The sequence below is a fragment of the Cinclus cinclus genome, chromosome 1, assembly GCF_963662255.1.
Source record: "Cinclus cinclus chromosome 1, bCinCin1.1, whole genome shotgun sequence".
NCBI lineage: Eukaryota > Metazoa > Chordata > Aves > Passeriformes > Cinclidae > Cinclus > Cinclus cinclus.
The window spans coordinates 129,779,323-129,800,693 of NC_085046.1; the positions used below are offsets into that span (position 1 = coordinate 129,779,323).

Genomic DNA, 21,371 nt, shown 5'->3' on the forward strand with positions numbered 1-21,371 from the left:
TGAAATTTATTTTTAAAGAATTGCAGAATTAAAGCAACTTTGAAGTAGCTATTTGTGCTTACTTAGTTTTCAGTCATTAATTTTTCCAAATCATTCTGAATGTGAACCAGTGACATTTGTGCACTCTCTCAATTACTATTCTTAACAGTTGTTTCTCATGCAGTGAAATTAATGGCTGACAGTAGTATAATCTTTTCTGCAGTTAATCCAAGTAACTTCAGTCATAGCTTTTTGTTATAAATAAATGACTTCTAAATTGCTACATTTCTCTATGGGCAATATGCTGGCTAAGGTGTATGCCTTTGCTGTCAAAGGCAATATAAAGAGTCATTTAATGATTGTCCAGAGTTTTGATTTTATATGTTGAATAATACATGCTAATTTTCTTTCCTTAATTGTATGAGGGGAAGTGGTAGACTAATGCAATGCCTGTAATCAAGTCTGTCTGAAAAGAACAATGGGTTGTCATGCTTAGTCATGCTTCATGTTTAATTCTAATTTCTGTTCTACTATGAAGTTTAACTGGTGAAGGAAGTGAGCTGGGAGGGATATGCATAGATAGAAATTGCAGATGTTAGGTCAATGTAGAAACTACTTTTAAAAATTAGTCCTGCTGAACTGGTATAAAGTGGTAATTGTGTTAATTTAATTAGATAATTTATGGTGCATACAACTGTAGCTGTTCTGAATTAGTTTTCAGAACAGCTACAGGTAATTTTAAAAACTGGTACATTTCAGAAATTTACCTTTTGTTACGAAATTCCTGGATTGAATAGGAGTGAGATGAAATGAGAAGACCTGTTCCCTTTCCTTTTTCATTTCTCTGCTTGGTAAATACAAAATTGCAATAGATCCTTTGAACACCAATCCACAATTTGGTCTGCTATATTCAGTAACCTTACAAGAATTTTTCGATCAACAAGTAATTGTATTTCAGTAATAGTGTAATTTGAGCTTTGCTTCATCTGCTTTGTCTAATTTTTTATTGTTTACGCTCATTGTTTACACAGCCTAATGGACGGTCTTTCCTTGATGTGTCTGAAGATGAAGTAATACAAACTGTCCGTAAAGACAATATAAAGCAGCCTGTTGACACAGAAAAGAAGAATGAGAAGGTTAGTTATGGATACAAAGCAACAATGTTGAAGTTTGATGTATATTATTTCAATATCTAATAACTCTGGGTTTGGTTTGAAAGCCTGTCGCTTATATGAATGAAGAGGCAGATTTCTTACTGTGAAGAGTACTAATCTAATTTGGAGTTGGAAAGAGCCAGAGTAGTATTTTCTTAACTTCTGAGACATGCATTATCACAGAATGTTTGTCAAGGAGGCCCCACTCCCAGCCCCCCACTAAACACTGATATCTCTGTTCATCATGTGACAGTGTGAAGCCTCAGAAGTAAAGTTTGTTTTATCTTGATGGCTTCTATGTGGATGCAGCATAATGATAGTATTGTTAAGTGCCTTGTAAGTGGTCTGCAAGTTGGGGGACTATTATTCAAAGGATCAAAACCATGTGTCTGCTTATTTATTTTGCCAGATGTATCCCTTAGTAATTAGAGTTCCTGATTTTTGATGATAAATGTGAGCTTTGAAGTCTGGTGTGAGCTTTTTGTTATGCAAATTAAGCATCTACATTAAAAATCTTTTTAAATATTGATTTGCAATGTATAATCTAAAAGGTAACACACGCAGTGCTGTTTTTTGAAATGTGAGGGCTACTCTTCTTGTTTTATCATATATGCTGTTATTTATGGGCAACGTGGATATGGGCCTTGGGCCTTTGATAATTTTTTTGCTTGATTCTTTTGCTAGCATTGTGCATGAAATTTTCCCACTGTCATTGTTTTCTGACTTATTTTTTTCAGTAAAATGCTTTTGTTGTGACTATACTGAGGAAGAATAAAAGATTATAGATAAGCAGTCAGAAACACTTTGCTGTGAGGATGGTGAAGCACTGGAACAGGTTACTCGGGGTGGATACCCCATCCCTGGAAGTATTCAAGGCCAGGATGGATGGGGCTCTGAGCAACCTGGTCTAGTGAAAGGTGTCCTTTCCCATGGCTGGGGTTGGTACTAGATGATCTTTAAGGTCCCTTCCAACCCAAGCCATTCCATGATTGTTGTAATTTCTTCAGTTCATTCAAGCTTTAATAAATATACTTGACTACCCTCCAATAACTTCTTTTGCAGTTTATAGTTTGGCTAAAAGACTGAAGACAGCAAACTACTTTTAGTTTGCCTTAGGGCTTTAAATGTTTCTGCCATTGGCAAATTGAGTGACTTTTCTGTGACATAGGCTTGCCTTAGAGTTCCATGCTGTGTGGCTCTTTCTCTTCCCCATATTTTGCATATCAGATTGACTTTGCTTCATTTTTTCTTAAGAACATAACACGATTTAAACATGAATTAATAATTCTATTTGCAGATTTTCAAGCAGATAAGGTTTTTAAATCCTAAACTCAACTTTGTCTTAAAATTGCAAACATAGTGATCTGAATTTTAAAATGTGAAGCCAAAGCTGCATCTCTAGGAAATGAGTACCACTAAACGGATGTGGATGATGATTCAAAATGTGTTTTCATATCACTTTGGGGGACCCTGGGCAAGGAGTGCTTGGGTCAGCAGGAAATTGTTACCCTTCAATTAAAAGCATACTTAAGAACTTCCTTTGAACTACAGGTAACTGTGCAGGCTTCTAATTATTTGGTAAAGTTTCTCAGGGCATCTGTAATATTTGTAACATAACCCTACTGAGGTTGTAAGGAGTCCTGTGTAAGTGTCTTTGTACCATCTTTGGAATGGATGGTATAAGACAATGGCTGTGATTGAAGTTGTATGGGCATGTGTATACATATTTGAATACATATAGTCTATGTCCTGAAGAGCATGCTTGGTTTTTTGTGCTTCAATATATGCTTTCAGTGAAAATCACACATCCTTTGTGTTTCTGTATTTCTTGGCTGCTTCAGGGTTGTGAATTTAATGCATTTTCTGCTTTGTGGGAGGGAAAAGTTTGAATAATGGCTGGACTCTGGCTCTTCACAGGATTTATGATTCTGCAGTTAGTGACTTGACACAGTACAGGGAATTTTTGGTGTTTAGTGTAAGGGACTGTTACCTAAGTAGTGACTCTGGATGAGACTGAGAAGTTAAAATGTCATCATCCATTCAGTTTGCAAGCACATAACTGCTTTGTCTTGAATACTAGGGATCAAGAAGAAAAGGGTTTTTTTTTTTTCCTATTGTTCTTGCATGGGGCACAATGCATCTTAAAGACTCAAAAAATTTTGGCAGGCCTGCAGTATTCCTCATATGCTCTTTGACTGTTGTCAGAGCCAACAGAGCATCTTTGTTGCAGAAGGTGACACTTTGAATGCATAGACTGCTGCAAAATGACTGGCTGGCTTGCTCTGACTTTACCATCTCTTGCTGTTTCTGTCAGTTTGATACTGAGTTAGCAACTGGTGCAGTACCAAGCCTAGCAGGTGGTGGGTTAACTGGGTAAAAAATGTTGGTTCTGGTTTTACAGAACAGGGTAGCACAGTTTAAGAAAGTAAACACATTTTCAAGGTTTGGATTCTAGATCTTTTTAAAAACAGTGTTTGTTATTCACAAACTTCTTTTTCAGCTGTTAAACTTTGATGTTTCCCTGTAAAATTTGATGGTAATACTTCAATAGGAGCTAGTTACTTAAGGAAACTGAAGTTACAGTTTGGAAGAGGGGTCATCTTGAACTGTTGTCTGGGGGACTTCTGAAGTAATTTCAGGTGTTCTCTTAGTGCCAAAGGACAGCTGGGTAGTTACAGCTTTGTGGATGGAAACTTTAGAATCTCAAGTTCCAGTCTCAGTGTAGCTGCCAATTGCAGACAAAGGTACAAACTTACCAATTTTCCTCTGTTCAAGCTTGAAGAGGCAATTTATAACTAATTTTAATGCGAATTTTCACTTTTCTTTTTTAATTCTTTCTTTGGAAGTTGCTCTAGCAAATAATTTGGTTTGTTAATATTTTTAGAACCAATTCTTCTCAGGTTGCTTTTGAAACCAGCCCTTCTCTTTTGGGGGCTTTTCAGAAGTTAGTTAGCTGGTATTTAGGTAGTCTGCTGAGCAAATAAGAATTCAGTTTGGGTCCTTTAGTACATTAAACCAGGAGTTAACTGTTCAGATCAGTTCCCTAAATGTTACAGGTGTGGTGATGCAGCATTGCATATAAGCAGTGAATTTTTAATCATCTCTGCTGCATTAGCAAGCTATATACTCTCAGTACCTGTATTGAAGCTACAGATTACTTTCAGGACATGTTGGCTCTAAGGCATATGAATTGCATGCCATTGTGGGGGCCCATGCAGCAGCTGTGGTAATAATTTAGGTGTTACCAACTCTGAATTCTAGAGAGATTATTAGACGCTTCTTGGACGTTTAAGACTAGAAAACTAAGTAGTGGGAACTCGGGTATACAGCTGGAAATGACTATTCTGACTCTGGTAGATGTATTCCAAAAAGGCATCCAGCATTCTTGGAATATTTCAGAGACAGTAAGTGATTAGTTCCCTTTAAAAAATTTGAGTGGATAACCATATTTCTTGTAAAAGTCTTTTTTTTTTTTTTTTCATTCATGTTTGTTTGGTAGTTCTTATACCTTTCTGCACTACGTTGAAAAGGTTTTCGGTACTGTATTTTCTTTCTAAGAAGGTAGTCAAGTCAATTTGCTCCAAGGCTTTCAGCAGTATATTTTCCCCCAATATCTTGGTTTGTTTTTTTTCTCAATACTATCTTTTCAGCACTCTGTATTGCTACCTATTGCACCAAAACTATTTGCAGAAGTAGTCATGTCTTTCACGGAGGGTTGTTCAGGACAATCCGTTGTAAATTTATTTCTGTGTTTTGTGTGAGGGCAGGGAATGCTGAATCACTATGCCAAGTGATCAGTAAATAATTAAGATAATGTTTTATTTTTGTTTTAGACAAAGAAAAAGAAGAAATCAAAGGGAGATTCTAAAACTGTTCAGGATACATCTCGTCTAGATGGAAAGGAAGTTGATGAAGGTACTGAACACAAACATACACAAAATGCAAACATGATGGCTTAAATGCTGTTTAAGATTTATTTACATTTGGTTTATAACGAAATACAAGAAACTCATAGCTCCATAGATCACATATTACATCTGGGAATCTGATCTTTGAAACAGCAGTGTTTAGTGACTTCAACTGATCTTTTTTTTTTAAAGTAATCTTATAAAAACTGAGACATTATTAATAGTATGGTGCTCATGCTATTAATGTTTTGCTCTATGAAGCCAAGTATTATCACAAAAAAACTTACCTTTGGCCATTTGTTTGTGTTTTCAAACTAAGGTTGAAGCTGACTTGTTAAATTGCCCTCAGACTTCCATTTGATATGATACAAACAAAAAATCTTTCCTTCCTTTCTGACTTAGTGATGTTTTCATTTGGGTGATGTTTTAGGAGCCTGGGAAACAAAAATCAGTAACAGAGAGAAGCGTCAGCAGCGTAAGCGAGACAAGGTGCTGAACGACAGTGGCTCAGGAGAATCAAATCTCCAAGGTATAGAAAACACAGTTACTGTGTCCATTGAACAGCTGATGCCTACACCATCACTTCCAGTTGGTCTCAGAAAAAATAAAGGTATGATGCTTGATAGGTCTGTGAACGTGTCCTAGAAAGATGACTTTACTCAAATGCTCAAATAGTGACTCTGTTTTGGATCTGTTAGGTGTATTTGGAGGTGAAGCTCTTGAGGAAATTATTTCAAGCTGTGTGGAAGTACTTTCTCATTGTGCAAAACTCCCTCTTTTCTGGCCGTGTTTTGGGGAAGCTCAAGAGAGTATTTTGGAGCAAGTGGCTAAGACACTGGCCTCCATCCTCACTGGTGTGCTGTTAGTCGCGTAGGCCTGTCTCTGTTCCTTCACTTGTGCTTTGTGACTCTGCCCTTTGTTTCCAGAAACTTCAAAGGCATCCTCAGCAGTGCTGCAGGCAGCTCCTTATCTTTTTGGGTGCTTCCTTGTAGGAAGGTTATGCCCCTGAAATGCATTTAACATATCATTCACTGTTTAATGTGTAGGCATTTTTTTCCCCAATGTAGATTTAGTAGCATCCTGTACTAAAGCTGTTCATAGTGGTAAAGCACATGTGGCTGAGATTTAGTAGTCAGTACTGTAGAATTCAATAGATATGGCTGCTGCTGTTACAGAAACAAAAGATTGCATGGGCTGATTTAAAGTGTGTGTAGGCACAAGAATTCATATTTGGGTAAAATTGAGAAATAGATGCTGGAATTAAATGAAACTTGATGATGTTCTAGCAAAGTGACAGACTGAGCCCAACAACTCTCTGGTACCTTGAAACAATATATAGAAATTTGTATGCCTCACCCTCCTGTTTCAGTGACACTCATTTGCACCTTGACTGAGTGTGTAATTGTTGCCCTGAGGACTAGATCACTTGTTTCCTGTTGCATTTCTTTTCCTATCCTTTTATACAGAGCTTCAGGAAATGGTAATTTCAACTGTCTTTATGCACGGTTGCTAATTATAACTACTGTAACCTCTCCAGTCAGAATCCTTTATGTATCATACTTTTTTGTATCTTATTTATCACCTTGTATAAGACTAATCCAAAAAGAATTCAGCTGTATCTAGTGTTTTCATGGTAAGGAAGAAGTTTAGAAATAGTTACAGGTCTGAAATACTTAAAGCCACTCCTTGCTTGTAAATGACAACCTGTGTTTTAGATTTATGCTCTTTGTTCATTGGCAAAGTAGCTAAAGTTCTTTGAAATCTGCAGTTACTTGGTATATGGGCCTTAAGTCACTTTGAGTGCATTGTGTCTGCAGCATGAACACAAATAAAAAAAACTTTAGCATTTTGATTTTATCCTTAAGTATTCTGGAATTGTTAATTTACTGTGAGGTTCTAATACATTCTTAAAATATTAGTGTTGGATTGTTAGAAGATTTTTACAGGTGCTGCTGTTTAAAAAGCTTAATCTATCTTTGGTTCCTCTTCTTAATCAGGTGATGCACTTCTGAATGCACAGATTAACAGTTCTAAACCTCCAAAGGGGGAGTCATCAATTCCACAAGGTAAAAAGTGTTCCTTATTGGGCATCCTAAGTAACTAGAGAAGTGTTTTACAGAAGTGTAGACAGCACTTTTGGTACAAGATTCTAAGTTACTGACACAGAACTTTATTATACATCTGGTTCTTTTGGCTATACAAATGTTACACTTCTAAGTTGCAGTTATTTCTTAAGAAGCTGAAAGAGTCTCTGTTAGAAGTAGAAATACAATTTAATATTTTGAATTTTCAGAGAGATTGCCTATTGTAAAAATTTTGATGCACAGAACAGTAGCATCTGTTTTTAAGTTCTGCTGAAAAATAATTTATGCTAGCTTTTCAGACTCACTCATTTGTTTGTGTTAATGAATTATTTGCTCAAAGAAAACCCTGATAACTACAAAGAGCTCACAAGTTCTGATTATTATTTACACTTGTTTCAGGTTGAATATACAAGTTACTCAGTTCTTTACATTTTCCTTTGAGATGTATAAATACATTCATTTTGAAAGTTCTTACATATAAATACATGTTTATGAAAATAATATACTTGATACATCATACACAAAATAGTTGACCAGTGAATCTTAGCAGTTTTCTAGTAACAGATACTGCTGTAATAATACTTGAAGTGAATTAGTTTGACATAATATCTACATATAGCAAACATTAGCTGTGTTGCTTTAATCAAAAGAAGTTAGTGTAAATAAGCAAGTTCAACAACTGAGTTAAAAGCACAGATCCAGAAAGTGAATACCTTTCTGCTTGTTTTTGAGAGCTTTACTTCACATGCAAGCTTCCTGTACCATGGCACAGAAGGAGGGAGCTGTATTTTTCAAAGATGCCTAATGGGAGGACAGGAGGCAGTAATCAAGTTTCAGTAAGGGGAAATTTTGACAGGTCATGAGGAAAAAAGCTCTTAATGAGAATGTTCAGAGCATCTCTGGGCAATCAGCTTTTATGGTTTCCAGAGCTTCAATAACGTGGTATAATTTTGAAGTTAGCTGTGCATTGAACAGAAGGTGGGACTAGGTGACTTTGAGAGATCCTTTTCAATCTTCAGTTTTCTGTGATTCAGTGAAAATTGGCTGTTCATTTAGAAGTTCTGACAAGACTGTAGTATAATAAACAGAGAAGAATCAAGATCCTGCTTGAGGACCTCAGCTGTCTTTTTGCAAAGTTGCGAAAAGGTTTTTCTACCAACTGCAGTTTGGTTTGTCTCTTCAGTATTCTTTTGTTGCCTTTCCTATATTACACTAGGAGGATGTTGACTGACAGGAGCAATGCTAGTGCTGTAGAGAAAGGGCAGTGGTTTTTGTACAGCAGTGGTGACCTTACAGATGTCTGTCTTTGGGACTGATTTGTCTGAGAAAATCTAAGCATATCTCACCTAATTAATTCTATGTCAGTGAGGCCAGCTTGAATTGGGTGTGTTCATGCTGCCTGAGTTAAGAGTTCATTTGAAAAATAAAATGTTTGGTCTGTGGTTTTTGTTGAGATATGATACTGATCAGACTTGATACTGACATAAGAGTTTGGCTTACTGTTTAAGTGTTACACTTGTAGTGTGCAAATATTTCATAGTTGCTTGTAGCAGAGCATATTTTGTTTTTTCCACTGCCTATATAATAAGAGTAAGATACACTTTTGATATACAAAGCACTTGGAGAAAGGTTTGTGATGTATAGGGGAAGTGAGGCTGGGTGCACTAGCCCTTATATTTTATAGGGACATAAATTTTAAAAACTTCTGTTATGGTCTTTGTCTCAGTGTACTGCTGACTTCTCAAAGTATACATTAAACTTGCAGTGGCTTGTAATTTCTCATCAGGGTAACGTGTAGGAGACTCTTACAGTGTTGTGGTCTTTTACCTTAGTGCAATAAAATATGTTACAAATCGAATGTTACTGTGATTTTTCTCTCTTACTGTGAGGGTCTCTCTAGGTTCAGTATGGTATCTGTGCTCTATGTAAATACTGTGTAGTGTTTGGGAAGTACTTTTTAATACTCAGTAGTTTTGTCTACATCCTGCTTGGAGAACTGCTGCATGCAGTTATGAAACAGAAAATACTCCCTGTTTAGTGCATGGGCTTTTCCACGAGTCATCCCCATATTCTCTAAGAGAATTAGCTGACAGTGTTGAAAGTACCCTCCCCACCTTTTTTTCTAATCTAGAGGCACAAGTTCACCAATACATCAGCTCTATAAAGGAAGGGATGATGAAAGAGAGTGCAGTTGGTGCTGTTTTTTCCTCCCTCTTTAAGTTAGTAGGCAGATGGTGCATATCATCTGAACTGGAAAATCAGCTGAGACAGAGCAGCAACCTTGTCTGTTTCACACTGGTGTAGCAAAGCTGCTGTTCATTTGGGATTTTTTTATTAAGTGAATGTGCATATAAGTTATATTTTAATTCTTCATCCAGTTCTTATTTTAAATAATACTTTTATTATTGTTGTATTTAAGTTTCTCCGGGATTGAGTGAAAGCCATACAGTAAATGGAGGAAGCTGGAATGAGAAGTCTGTAAAAATCTCCTCACAGATTGGTGTAGGGGAGGAGAAATGGACATCTGTTCCTTCAACTGCAGCTGGGAAGAGGAAGACTGAAACATTGGCTTGGGGCCAAGACACTGGAGATGCTAATGGAAATGGAAAGGACTGGGGTGTAAGCCTGGTGGGCAGGCCATGGAAAGAGCGTTCTTTGTTCACTCCTATTGGTAAGCTATTTCCAGGAGCTTGCTTCATGTAAGCATTTTTAGGTAAATGTATATTTTTTTAGTAGTGGATCTCTGAGATATTTTTTGTTTATATATTTAAAAAATCTTGATGGGGTCTAGTGAAATGTTAACTGAACAATTTCTCTTTACTCCAAGTTCTGGTGGCTTAGTATCTGTCTCTTTGTACAGTTAAACTGGTTTTTTTGAGTTTATCTGACAAAATTGTTTCTGTGAAGGAATGCAGTGTTGACTATCACTTTCATAAAGTTCTGAAGATCATTACTAAGTCACTTTGAAGCATAATTTCTTTGAAATAATATCTTAAAACCCAGGTTGTAAGTCTGTTCTATTGATCCAACATGAGCAAATCAGCTGTATACAGTTTTGGCAGGTGCTTTTTAAGGCCCCTGGTATAAACATTGTTCAACTCTTTTGACACGTAGTGTTATGCTGGTTTTCTCATTAGAAATTGTTTTTTAGTGCTCAGTACAATTTTCTGCATTTTTTACTTGTGCTGTCCATAGTAATAATGGAGAAGAGATTTCTTGATTTCTCACTGGGCAACAATAATCTCAGCTTACTGTTGTAATGCTGTAACATGGCCCTTCCAGTGGCTCAGTCTAAATAATCTTCATCTCTTCTGGAAAGCAGTGTTCCTTTGTAGTCTGCAGTGTTACTTCAGTCTTGCTGAGTCTTAGCCCCAGCCAGCAGCCAAGCCCCATCCAGCCACTCGCTCACTCTCCCACCAGCAGGATGGGGGAGACAATCTGAAGGAGAAAATCTGGAAACCTCATGGATTGACATAAAGTCAGTTTAATAGGGAAAGCAAAAGCCAAGCGTGCAAACAAAGCAAGAAAATAATTCTCTACTTCCTATGGGCTGGCAGGTGTTCAGTCATCTCCAGAAGAGCAGGGCTCCATCACATGTAATAGTGACTTGTGAAGACAAGTCCCATAACTCCAAATGTCCCTCCCTTCCTCCTTCTTCCTCCAACTTTATATACTGAGCATGATGCTGCATGGTAGGGAATATCCCTTTGGCCAGCTGGGGTCACCTGTCTGGGCTGTGTCCCTTCCAGCTTCTATTGGGAAGACAAGCCCCAGCCACCTTGCTGCCAGCAATACAAAAAGTGGAAAAGGCCTTGACTGTATGAGCACTGCTCAGCAGTATCCCTGTATTACCAACCCTGTTTTTAACACAAATCCAAAACACAGCCCTACCTACCCCAGCCATAGTCTGCAGAAGTCTAGACCTTTTATATTTCTCTGGCATATTTTGAAAGGGAGTTCCTGAGGCTAGATCAGATGTACCTTTGGAAGCTTTACCATTGCCAAGCAGAAGTAAAGGGCTTTTTTTCATGTTTGGGCTAGATGTGTTGTGCTGTGTATTCTACTAAGGCAGTTCGTAGTGACTGACCAGCTTTTTGATGGTTTTGTTACTGAGAATACATCTTATCTACCGAGCTGATTTGCTTCTGATAAAATGCATAATTTTGTGGGTGAAGGAGAGCAGTGGAAGTCTTTCATGATGACTTGACTAATGCTTTCAACACTGTCTCTGTGCTGTTGTATCCAAACTAGAACAGGTGAAAAATTGGTCAGGCCCAAGGGAACGGTCAGTAATGAGGCTGGTGGCTGGTGACAAGGGGTTTGTCACAGGTACTTAGAACTGTCCCATTTATCATCTTTATAAGTGACTTGGAGGAGGCAACTATGTCATTCACATCCAGTTTCCAGATTACACCAAACTTAAATGTGGTAGCAGGAATCAAATGGAACAGTCCAAATCAGGGATCCCATCCAGAAGGGCCGAAACCTGATGGGAGTAATGGCCCAACAGGAACCTGAGGAAATTTAGTGAGGACAAAGGTCAAGTGCTGAATCTGGGTTGGAAGCAATCCTGACTGGATGTTGACTGCCTGAATTGCAGCTTTGTGGATAAGGGGATCTTGGTGGGGCACCAAGTTGGACATGAGCCAGCCATAGAGCCTAGCAGCAACAGACACCAGCAGTATGCATTGACAGAGGAGTCTAAATTGGGGGGATGGTGATTGTCTGTTTTTTGGACAACACCTGGAATACCTGTCTGGTTTTTAGCCCCTTCTCTCACAGTTAAGTAAATGTAATTCTAAATAAAAGCCACTAATAGTTTTTACTGGCTATTTCTGCTTATTTTCTGCCTTACATACAACAGTCTAGAATGTCTTCATTTTTTAAGCAGTATCTCCTATTTGTCAAAAATTGTTCTGAATTTTATTACATTTTTTAATATATATATATATAATATACTTCAAGCTGTATTCCATCTAGGTGTACTTTACAAAACTTAATGATTGCAGTAATGGGAGTAATAATAGTATCAGACTCAAAAAACAATTGACTTCTCTTTTGTGAGAGGTTTATATATAGAAAAGGCTGTAAAGGGAAGATGATCTTGGAAAGCTTGAAAATTGTTTCAGGCTGTGTGTTCATAAAGTAACATCTCTATTAGCACTGATTAATGCCCTCAGTTGTGTGAAATGTCATCATGGCTGGACTAGCCAATGTTTTTCTGATCCAGTTCATAATTATGTAGCTACATTTTCAACATTCTTCTCTTCCTCCGCAGCTGCTTGGAATGTGGATGCAAGGATTAATACATCTGAACAGAATTCTACTTCTTTCTCCTCATTTGGATTAACTCCTGGAGTTTCTGGTATGTGTGCCTTTCCAAAGATTTTTCCGCTCTCTTCTAGTCCACCAGGTGGAATAGAGTTTGCCAGGTGTTACTAATATGCATTTTCTCATTTTTCTTTGGAAACAGTACTGCAAAGAGGTGGATGACACTTAAAAAGCTATTTTGTTATGCTGAAATTATGCAGTAAAGTAGCTGTTTTAAGTTGATGATCAAAAGCTAGATCAATCACAGAATATTAGTAAGAAGGTTGGAACTAGAGGGGGTTGGAATGAGGTGATCTTTAAGGTATGTTCTAACCCAAATCATTCTGATTCTGTGATTCCTCATTTAGCTTTCTTGTTTGTGTGTTAAGCCTAAATAATGGGCATAAGAGATTGCTCAGCTTTGTGATGTCTCAAGTTAGAGATCTGAAGATTTCTTTCTAGGAAAGCCCATTTACTCCAGTCTTTTGGGAGGTTTGTTATTTGATGACTGAGTTTTTCCCCATCAAGGAACTGAATCACTACTTTGAAAATATGTTCTGTAGGCAGAATTTGAAGTCTTGAGTCTTTTCTCTGTATGACAAAAGGAAATGCTGAAGCTCTGGGGTTTTCTTTTCTGAAGGATTGTGTGCTATAGAGTACAAAACTGTCTCCATAATAAATCTTGTGTGTTACAAACTAACAAGTCCCACAATGATTTATTATACAATAAAGGGATCTTATGTCAGGTTTTTCTGCTCTTGCTTGCTTATACCATGAGCCTGGCATGGCAGTTTTCTTTTCAGAAGTAGCTGGCCAAGTGCTTATGCACTTAGGCTGTATTTGCTTGTATTTCATTTTACAGGCTTTTAACTATTGAACTCAGGCTCAGTGTCCAGTGTCTTAATTTTACAGAGAGTTCTAATTTTAAAAAAAATCCCAAGCAGCCACCTGAATCTAAGCTCAGTCTCTAAGCTAAAACTTATGGAACTTTAGTAAATAAAGTAGGATGGCACACTGAGCTAAGATTCAGCTGGAATACCACCATTTCAACTTTTGTGAGAGAAATATGAAAAGGTGAAGTATATTAGTTTTCATTAATGCAGCTTGGCCAACAATGTTGTAATGCACAGTGACCACAAAAGAAATGAGGACATGTCCATATTTCTGTTATCCGAGGTGTCTCTTGCAGAGGTGTATGTAAAATAGAGACCCGGGTTCTATTCAAACTGCATTTCAGAGGTTTCATCATAGTAAAATATTAATTTCATTCTTACAATTAGTTTCTGTTTTATGTTTTTTATGAAATAGTTTTGTTTATTGTTTATTTTTTCTAAAAACAATTTTGTTAGATGTGTAACACTTTCTGCTATCATGATGGGTATTTGCCTTACTGTCATGCTGCATTTATGTTCTTGAAACCTTTGCTTTAAATGAGAATTGAATTCTTAGTAATGTAAAATTTGTTTGATCTGCAATGTGATTTATGAGGTTTTGTTCTAGTGATCTTTTCTTTTAAGCTTCTCATTGTGTGATATCTTAGTGATACAGGGTAACAATTTTTTTACCTGTAGAACTTCATTGGGTTTTTCAGTTTGAGGAGACTGCTTTTACTTTCCCTTATCTCTTTTCATGTTCTTCTCATTACTTTATTTTGTCTTCTTTCTTCAGCTTCCTTGTTTTCTGAATATACCTCATGCACAAGAGCTTACTAATTTTCCTGTCTTCTACAGTCCTTAAAATCTGACATTTTTCTTTGAGCCTTTTGTCTTCCTTTCCTACTTTGATTGGACTTCCTTCCCCAAGAAAACTTCAGGAAGCTTGTTAACTCACAAGTACAATTTTATTTATTCCCTTTCAGGTTCCAACAGTGAATCAGTTTCTCAGGCTGGTACTTCAGATTTTCAGTGGGATTTAAGTCATGCTCAACCCCCTGTTGATGACGAATGGTCTGGGTTAAGTATGTTCCTCTAAAATATTAATTAACAAAGTGTTAATTACTGTTAAAGTGTGGTTATTTATATTAGCAACTTGTGTTAGACAGTGGTGGGTATCTGAGGAAAAGCCTGGAATACTTGACTTCTGTAAGCTAATGGACAATTTGAAGGTATTAGAAAGAAGTACTTTGATAAATTCTGATAGAAAGTGATTAATTTTTAGGAAAAATACTTGGATATTCAAACTTGGAAGTGAGAGCTCATGCATTTTAAGGTGGAAAAATCTTTATAATAAAACAGTCTTGCTGCAAGTGATGAGAAAAATCTACTGCAAGTCTGCAAAATATGTATTTAGTAGTAGATAGAATTTGAGTCAGTTGGTTTCTACATGTTTGGACCTTGAAGGAAGGTTAATCTAACTTGCTTTCTCATTTGGCAAATATCGGGAAGTTCTTACATGTATAGGAAGCATATACAGGATAGAAATAACTGAAATTACTTGGGAGTTGTAGCAAAGTTGGTGTTTACTCCTCACTTTCTCCTCCCCGCTTATTAAAAAGCGTAGTGCATCTCATTAGGCATTGACCTGAAGAATTGTTCCAGAAGTTGACAAAAGCCTTGCATGTTACCTTCTCTCTAAGAGCAACTCATTGCAGTTAAATGACTGGAAAAGTGGGATAGATTGATGCAGTCCTTGACTCCACCACTGTTGGTATGACTGCTCTGTTACCAGATAGTTTTGAAACTTATCTTTTGTGTTTTATCTAGTTTAAGGATAAGGAAAGCACATTTCAGTTAATCATTTGAAAGTCTTCAGCTTTACATTTTATCAAAAGCGTAGTTGATTCACAGATCTGAGCATAGAATGTTTATGGCTGCAGCTTCTGTTAATAGAATTGCATCAAAGTTGTCAAGTAAGAGTATACTAGCAGAAGTGGGCAAATGCAAGTTTAGGTCAAAGTGACACACAGATAACACCCAACTGCTTGATCAGAACAAGAAAATTAACTGTACAAATGCTGCTAGTTTTTATTAGTACTAAGAATGTATTATTTTTCTTAAGCAACTACTGAGAAGGCAGTAGATAAACTGAAAAATGTTGAGTAATGTATTTTTTTCAAATCAGTAAATTTTAGCATCTGAAGTAGGTGTCATTAAGATAATATTTTTATTGGGAAATTTCTAACTATTTGAAATATCCTGATTAAGATTTCTTAGTGGTTTTGGCTTCATAATGTTTGCCAGTAAATTTAATTGGATCTATTGCTGCTTTTTATTTTGACTTTATTTTCAGTTGTTTAAGTTGAATCCCACAATAGTTGGCAGATCAAATTTGCCTGTTCTTCCATTTGGTATAGAGTGGGAGGGAGAAATACTTGTGATGTTAATATAAATGTGAAATGAAAATGCAATCTTTTACATGTTCTGCTTTAAAATCATCTTGCTGCAACTTTCTACTAAACAGACAGTCTAAGGATTACTTCTTCCATTCCAATATTTTTAATTTTTATGTAACTGACCCTTTAAACCTATAGTTCCATCATAAATAAATAATAACAAAATAAATTATGGACGTCAGAGTCTTAGAAAATATTATTAAAAATGTCAGTGTTATAAGTCATCAGTAGGATTTACAGTTTCAGTTATATCACTTGTAAAGGAATCTTACTAAGATTGACCAGTGTTACAGTTCATCCTAATTTTTTTGCAAGCTAGAAAGAAAATACAGAGAATAGCTTAAGATAGAGAACAACTCTTTATTTATTTATTTAAATAGTTTAGAAAAATATCTTGAAGCAACTGCATCTAGCTAGCTGCTGTGGTGATTAAGCTCTGTGAAATCATTGTCATATTCATTACTTGAACAAGTCCTCAGCTTAGCAATAAAGTCTTTACCTTCTTTTCAGAAATACAGGAGATTACTGTTGATATCATTATATCGAGAAGTGGATTTATGTGTAGGGGTTTTTTTTTAATTTTTAAACTGGAAATGAGCACATGTTGAGTAAGGCAATATTCCTGAAAAAAAATCTTTTCATCTTTGTAGATGGACTTTCTTCAGCAGATCCGAGCTCTGATTGGAATGCACCAGCAGAAGAGTGGGGAAACTGGGTAGATGAAGAAAAAGTTACTTCTGTTCCTCAGCGTGAAGTGAGATCTGATACTCAGAAGGTAAAAGGTGGTATTTTCTTCTTAGCTCCAAGACTTTCTCCTTACAACTGCCATTTCTTAAAGTAACATGAAGGGTAATGATAAAGGTAATTTCTCATCAGGTTTACACTGGTAAGAGTAGCATGACTGTGTTTGCTCTGTACACAGAGAAGGAAAACGCTGAATGTTACTGAGAAGAGACAAATCACTTAGCCCCATGTTAAACCTTTCCATCTTGCTCTAATTATAAGGACTGCATTATCAGTAGAGACTGGGAGGGTTTAGATCTGTTTTTATAAATATTTCTTGACAATATTTAATTCTCAATATGAAAAACAGCATTTCCATGCCACTGGTGCCTGGTGGTCTGTTGCCTTTTCTATTCCCAACTCTTCTACATGTATTACCAGGTTGCATGTAAAGAATGTGGTTCTTTCCAGATTGAACTGAACAGATAAGACTGTGTTCATTTCCACTAGTATGTGCAGTTCCTTATAGCTATTAATTTGTTTAGTCTAGAAGGTATGTTTCATTGTAATTTTAAATGCTAAATACCTTCTGTTCACATATGAAGATTTCAGATAATGAAAGAGAAAAAGCAGAGCCAATTCTTCAGAGTTCTACAAGTGGCAAATCTAAGAAAAAGAAGAAGAAAAAGAAGAAGCAGGGTGAAGAAGCTAACTCTCCTGCACAGGTAAAATCTGGATGGTTTAAAAGACAATTACAGGGAATTCACAAAATTGCCTTATCTTTGGATATTAGCATCTTGAACAAAAATTATTTTTGGGAAATTAATTTCTTTATGGAATTGGAGTGTCTACAGTTGTTTTTCAAGAGTTAAAAGTAATTCTTATTTTACTATTATTTCCTTAAGTTGTTCTATTCACAAGTTGAATGTGGGATAATTTGTAGTTTGCTGGATTTATGAAAAGCACAACATCTAAAGTATTTATCCTGAATTACTTATTTTCTGTCAAATCTGGATTTTGTACGATAGGGACACTTTCAGGTGGAGTTGTCCTCTGCACGGGAAGCCTTTTCTTCATGTCCTTTGAATGACAGTTGCTTTGGTGACTGTAGCTAGTTAGGAGAATGAAAGATATTGAAGTTTTCTCTTAAGGTGTCCTCAAGTACATTTGTGTGAGAATATAATGGGGTTTTTTGAAGTACTGTTTTAATTTGATATATGTGAAGTGCTAAGTGCCAATGCTTCAAACTCAGTTGGTGGAGCTGTGAGTCAGATTTCAATGAGGGAAAGAGTATTTTCAAAGTGAAGATGGTTGAAGTTTTTTGTGTTGCTTAAATAGCTTTTGAAGACTTTCACTGAAGCAGATTTGTAAAAATAGCAAAAGTAGATTGCACTTCACATGGCAATTGAATCATGTTTGAATACATGAAACAAGTACTTTGCTAATAGGAGAAAGCTTTTAATAGCTCATGATCAGAATGCATCCTACTTCTGTTTATTGTGACAGCCATTCATAGTTTACATTCTTCACAAAATGACCAGTGTTCAGAGGAATCTGACTAAATGAATTAGAGAGGGAAAGCAAAAACTTAGTTATACTTGCTTTGGCTTTGCTTTTATGGTTATCACATTCAGTTATTAAAATTTCTAAAACATTAAATTCCTGTCACAAATTTTATTTTCAAGTTGTCTATGTGCAGGTGGAGCTTGTGTTGACTTCTGTTGTTTCTTTTGAGGCAAATTCAGTCTGGGAGCACTAGGGCTGCAGCTTTTTTTTAATTGAGACCAGTTCTGGTCTCTGCTATGACTAAATATAAGTCAAGATTAATAGGTTATGGTTAACAGGTGTTTGTGAGTGTCCTAAATGAATCTTAAGGTCAGTGAGGGCATTCTGAATTGTTTCTCATTACTTGTGAGCTGTCTTGCAAATTATATGTCAAGTAGCGTCCTAGTTTCTATATTAACATTATCAGTTTTGTTATTCTACTCATTGTTCTCCAACCATTCCAATTTTGTTATACTTTCTTTCAGTCAATCAGTCTATGAAGTCATCAGTTTACAGATAAGAACTTACCTGTATTAAATTTTTACATGGAATTGGGAATTTTGCTTGATAGGAGCAGATTGAACTACTAATACATCACAGAAGCAACTGTTGTAGCAGTTTAGTAACTTAACTTGCCAGTCCTACTTCAAACCCATTGAAAATTTGTATATTTATCCTCTGAAAATGCAACACGTTCATTTAAGCATTCATCTTTCTCATTGAGTATTCTTAAATGTTCACACTCACTTGTTGACTTCAGTGTTTTTCAAGGCAGTAGGAGCTAACTGAAGAGCTTGGAGTAAGCCCGTATGTGTTCCTTCCTGTCAGGTATCAACATGAGGCTGTGACTGCCTTTTCATAAGGAAATAAGTGAAGGAAGAGTGTTTCCAGTCTAAACTCAGAGACCTCTCCTCAACCACAGGATTCTTCTAGTGCTACTAACAAGTGTAGCCACTCTAATTCCACATTTAAAATGAAAACTTTCCACTTTAGGTTGCAGAAGGAGTAACAGTTTAAACTCTTGGATACTTAGGATGTATTTTCAATTTCTTTACAGGCCTTAGGGCAAACTGAACTGGGTTGCAAAAATATTAAAGCATAATAAAAAAATTGAAAACTGTACAGCTTGCATTTTAAAACTTGTAACAAAGCACAGAACCGAGAGAGTCAAGTGTTGTTGTGATACTTTTTGCTAAGTGTTTAGAGTAAATTCTTTTTAATTTCACATTCTTAGAATTTAACTGGAGTGTGAAGTGCAGTTCATTCTGAGATTGGGATTTCTGTTAGTAAATTGCGTGAAGCATCCTGCTTCTGCGCTTCTTTGGATTCTATTAATATTTTTTTATTACGTTGCTCTATGCATTTTGAGTGTTAGCATAGGCTACTATGAGCCCACTACTTCAGTTATTCTTTATGATAGATTTTCTGAGTTATAGAAGCTGATTATGGTGACAAAACTCATTCACGGGGGAGAAGAGTCATAACTTCATTGCAAACACAGGCTCTTCTTTTTTCCCCTCCCACTCCCCTTTTTGTAGGATGCTGAAGAACTGGATAGAGAAGCTGGAGAGCAATTTCAGGCGGATACCTCAAAAGTTCAAGCACAGCAGGAAAGAGCTTTTTCTTTGAAGACCATAAGTACTAGTGAACCAGCTAAGGTAGGGATGCAAAATTTGATTTATGTTGCAATCTGATTTGGAAGTGCTCAAGTCATTTGACCCATTAATTTGTGTGGACAAGGTTACAGTAAAAATACTGTTTCAGGCTGTATGTTTATGAATATAAAGGTCATTGATCAGTTGACTTTTAGGTGTAGAGGTCAGTTTAAAAAGTATGTCTGCTCTGAAAAGCAGTATCTTCCAAATCAGCAGTAGCTTTCTTTACCAGGAAGTTACTTTCTTGTTTGAATAATCAAGCAATGGTTTAAAAGTTGGAAATGTAGAAACCTAAGAACTAAAAGGTCTGAGCACAAGATTAGTAGCATATTCTACTGTTACATTGCAACAGAATGAAGTGTTACAAACTTAATCTGACTTAAATGCAGTCTAAAATTTATTTTTGATAGCTGTATTGAGCTTAGTGACTGGATAAGAAAAGGTTTTATTTGAACCAGTCTGCAAACTGTTAGCTTCATCTCACAGTTGAAACTTATTCTAGAGAATACAAATTCACTTTCAGTCTTTCTCTAAATAGCAGCTTAGATACCGCTATCCTATGAAGCATCACATTCTAGGAAGGTTTAAATTATTAAATATTTGTAGTGGCTTTGATTTTTTTGCTTTTTATTTCCGTGAAGCGTGAACAACACTAGTGGCACAGAGATTGTATGTCAGAATACTGAGTTTTAATTTTTAATTGCTAAGCATCAAATAAAAATACTGAGCTTGTAAAAGTCAAATGAAAACAGAATTAAGTCTTTTATAAGAGGCTGTAAGTCACCAAATAAAAAGTACAGAAGTCCTTTTTTGCTTGAAAATATCTTGAAAAACATATTCAGATATACTTAAGACTTACTCTAAATACCCTACATCTAAGTAGAGCTTTACTGCAATTATTCACTACAACTGATTAGTTTAGATCAGTTCAACCTTAAATCAAGATTGGCAACAGCTGCCTATTCTATCTGACTGGTGTATTGTTGGGTTTTGTGGGGTTTTTTTGAAGCTGTATTTCAAAAGACATCTGCCTGTGTATACAAGTGGCTTTATTCATGGAAGTGTGAGTTTTTATTTTATTTAAGAAGCTCTAGTTCAAAATGTGTAGACAGAAAACTTGGATTGTGACATCAAGGTGGCAGATTTTTGACTTGTAGAAAAAGGCATAATAGTGCATCCTGGAAGACTGTAGCTCCTGCTGTTCAGAAATCTAAATTGATTTGAAAAATATCTGCAGTTATTTTTTTTTTCTCACAAGCTGTCAGCACTGCTGAAGTACAAGCCCAATTCCAGCAGACTTTGCTCAGTGTTTTACTGTTTATAATCACGCCCGGTTGCCTAGATGATTTGATGGCATCAGCATCTCATGGAGACCTACACTGTGCTGTTTCTTGAGGGGCTTAAGGGCTTCTGTTACTCTTGAATCTTAAATTCAGTCTTCCCGTATATATGTCTATGTACAGCTGTGTGAGTGGTAACTGTGAAACAAGATATGTTCTGTATTAAACTTGGTGTGGGAGCAAAGAACAAATGAAATTATTACTAACATTCTCTGGAACTGAAGCTGATAAAGGGCAACTTGTGAATTGTTGTATCTGACAGTGCAGATGGTCTGTCAGTCTTTTTCAAGTCTGCTTGGCATCAGACTTGGCTTCATTGTAATTTCACAAATGCAAAGATGC

The 21,371-nt window shown here is 36.3% G+C and overlaps 1 protein-coding gene across 6 annotated transcripts in view; it reads left to right on the plus strand.

The window, feature by feature from the left end:
* Positions 1–21,371, plus strand: part of MTDH (metadherin) — a 34,365-nt gene that overhangs the window by 5,225 nt on the left and 7,769 nt on the right. Inside the window, exons 2-11 of one of the 6 annotated variants that reach the window (XM_062490403.1) lie at positions 1,011–1,115; positions 4,967–5,048; positions 5,472–5,651; positions 7,039–7,107; positions 9,545–9,796; positions 12,404–12,490; positions 14,294–14,392; positions 16,417–16,541; positions 17,095–17,214; positions 19,573–19,716. In XM_062490403.1, coding sequence (XP_062346387.1) covers positions 1,011–1,115; positions 4,967–5,048; positions 5,472–5,651; positions 7,039–7,107; positions 9,545–9,796; positions 12,404–12,490; positions 14,294–14,392; positions 16,417–16,541; positions 17,095–17,214; positions 19,573–19,716 — 1,263 coding nt within the window. The remainder of the gene's footprint in view (positions 1–1,010; positions 1,116–4,966; positions 5,049–5,471; positions 5,652–7,038; positions 7,108–9,544; positions 9,797–12,403; positions 12,491–14,293; positions 14,393–16,416; positions 16,542–17,094; positions 17,215–19,572; positions 19,717–21,371) is intronic. The other 5 variants (XM_062490407.1, XM_062490425.1, XM_062490417.1 and 2 more) reach the window with 5 other exon arrangements.